Source organism: Asparagus officinalis, chromosome 6 (assembly GCF_001876935.1).
Source record: "Asparagus officinalis chromosome 6, Aspof.V1, whole genome shotgun sequence".
NCBI classification, from domain to species: domain Eukaryota; kingdom Viridiplantae; phylum Streptophyta; class Magnoliopsida; order Asparagales; family Asparagaceae; genus Asparagus; species Asparagus officinalis.
In genome coordinates, this window is record NC_033799.1 from 73956183 (window position 1) to 73958883 (window position 2701).

General features: G+C 37.2%; 1 protein-coding gene across 1 annotated transcript in view; it reads right to left on the reverse strand.

Annotated features, from left to right (window-relative positions):
- LOC109845555 (probable inositol transporter 2) overlaps positions 1 to 2701 on the reverse strand; it is an 11806-nt gene that overhangs the window by 7272 nt on the left and 1833 nt on the right. The window contains 2 exon segments of the mRNA XM_020414820.1: positions 603 to 938; positions 1504 to 1574. Coding sequence (XP_020270409.1) covers positions 603 to 938; positions 1504 to 1574 — 407 coding nt within the window.

Sequence of the window (2701 nt, forward strand, 5' to 3'; positions counted from 1 at the left end):
GGAATCCGGAAGGAGGTGGTGGGTTTGGCGGCTAGGAATTTTTGTGCTCTGATACCATGAGGATAATAGAAACCCTAACCCTATTAGGAGATCTCTTGGGCTTATATAGGCCCTATACAACTTACACATAACCCCTTACAAATATTACTAATGTCAGGAATCCGGAAGGAGGTGGTGGGTTTGGCGGCTAGGAATTTTTGTGCTCTGATACCATGAGGATAATAGAAACCCTAACCCTATTAGGAGATCTCTTGGGCTTATATAGGCCCTATACAACTTACACATAACCCCTTACAAATATTACTAATGTCAACAATACATATATTTTATATCCAAGTTTAGTATCTGCCAAAAGACCCCTCCACTAGAACAAAACTGTTACAAAAATTTGTGGTCACAACTAATTCTGTCAAAGGGCTCCGGGCGGTATCTTCTCAAAGTGCGCTTTAGAAATTTGTGGGCAGTAAAATTTGAACCTGAGTTGTTCTGGTACCACGTCAAAGTACCCGTCACTATAAAAAAAAACTTGGAAGTTTTCGGCGGAGGTTGAGGGTTATTGACGTGTATTCTAAGAGTATCAGGCGCATGTTTTAGTATCTTACTTTCGTGAAGGCTAGATTTATGAGGTAGGACAAGAACTGGCCACCGGTGATGAGGAAGCCGTTGGTGCTGACCAGAGCCCCTCGGACTCTCGCGGGAGAAGCCTCCGATATATACAGCGGAGCGGTCATGGATGCCATCCCAACACCGAGGCCGACGAACACACGACCTACGATGAGAACTGTAGGGCTCGGAGCTGCGGCCATGACGATGGCACCTGCGAAGAATAGGAAGTCAGCAACCAATATCGATAGTTTCCTACCAAATCGATCGTTCGCCCATCCTCCTATTGCTGCTCCGACGATGGCGCCCGCAACTGCCATGCTCACTATGATCTCCTGAATTATGTCCATTCAACATTTAAAGTGCTCTGATTAGATCATGCAATGGATATCTAATTCATAGGATTGTTAAAGATTCCGTCGACGTCTCACAGTTAAGGTAATGCATCTGTTTATATGATTATTATTGCAATCATTTTTGCAACTTCAGTCGCAAAATAAAACACTTTTTTCGCCAAAAAAAAAAAGCAATGAATTTGGCTATGAGTTGCAGGAAGACTCTCTTATGGAGTAAAGAGGGGATACTGATCCCTCCACGATGCTGGCTGGTTTGCTGCTGACATTGTACACATCAGAGGTGATTTTAACCCAGGTCGTAAATTTATCGAGATGATAGCATGATGTGTCATGCTAACAACACTCAGGTAACATCATGAAGCAGGGAGTCTATTGAAGTTCGTGCCAAGTACTAAAATAACAATGAAGATTTGCATTAAGGCAGAAAAAAAATATATCATATGTTGCTTTGATATACCACATAAATGAGATTTCGTAGTTAAGCTATTTCTTCCATCTAAATGCAAATATGAACAATGCAGAAAACACAGTAAGGGATTATTACCTGTAACCAAGTATTCTTGTCAACCGTTGAAAAATCATCACGTATGTAAAGCAACGCCCCAGAAATAACCCCTGAAGGAAAATGACTTGAAAATTATGTAGCTGAAATCACACCATAAAGGTTCAGCAAATGAAAATTCATCCAATGTATATATACGTGTGTGTATGTATGTATGCATGCATGCATGTATGTATATGTATATGTATATGTATATGTATATGTATATGTATGTGTATGTGTATAGCAATATGGAGGAACTTGGTACCAAACATATATATAACTTCCCTCAAAAGGGTATAAACCTATATGAGCTACCAACTAATAAGTTATACATCACTAATATTACTATAAATTTGCAACTTTTTCTCTAATCTGAGTAATTACAGCAGAAACCAGGGCTAAGGGAACTTATATCACAGGAAGATTCATAAGGTCTAGTGCACATGTGCAGCTGTTACAAGACCAGTATCATGAACAGCTCCATATGAAATTCTAAAGGGTTGATTAATTCAAACTTTTGTAGTATCGCACTTTTGAACTTATTATCAATGTAGTTTGAATTGGCAGATATACCCCCAGGATAAAAAAAAAAATTCAAACTCTTATATCCAGAGATAGACTCAACCAAAAGTACTCTCTGCTAAAATTTCGCTCAGGGTAAAAGAGTCTGGAAGCTAAATGATCATAGCCAACATTAGGAAAAATTCGATTTTTTCACTTCTTTGCTCTAGGAAAAACACAAGGAAAGAATCATGGGAGTAATTTTTCTCATCTTAAACTAGTTGAAATTTCCTAAAATGATAAGATGTCATTTTGTACAGACATCATTAAGGGAATCAAATTCGATGATGAAACAAAACTAGCCCACCTCACATTTTCCACAAAAAGGATTATATTTTTAAAAATTAATATTGACATTTGGAGCAGAAAGGGTTAATTTATTTTAAAAGAACTATCTTTGTCAAAGGATCTCAAAATAGGAGGAATTAGGATACCCATTATAATTGCTAAACCATTCAAACAAATAAATAATGAAGATCCTATTATAGAAAAAAATCAGCTTGCATGCATCTTCTCCAATCTCACTACTGAAATTGACAACAAGCAATTGAAAAAGAAAGATAATACACAATGTTGTCAACAATCATTAATTTACAAGAGAAACCACTCACAAAAAAAAAAAAAAAAAAAAAAAAAA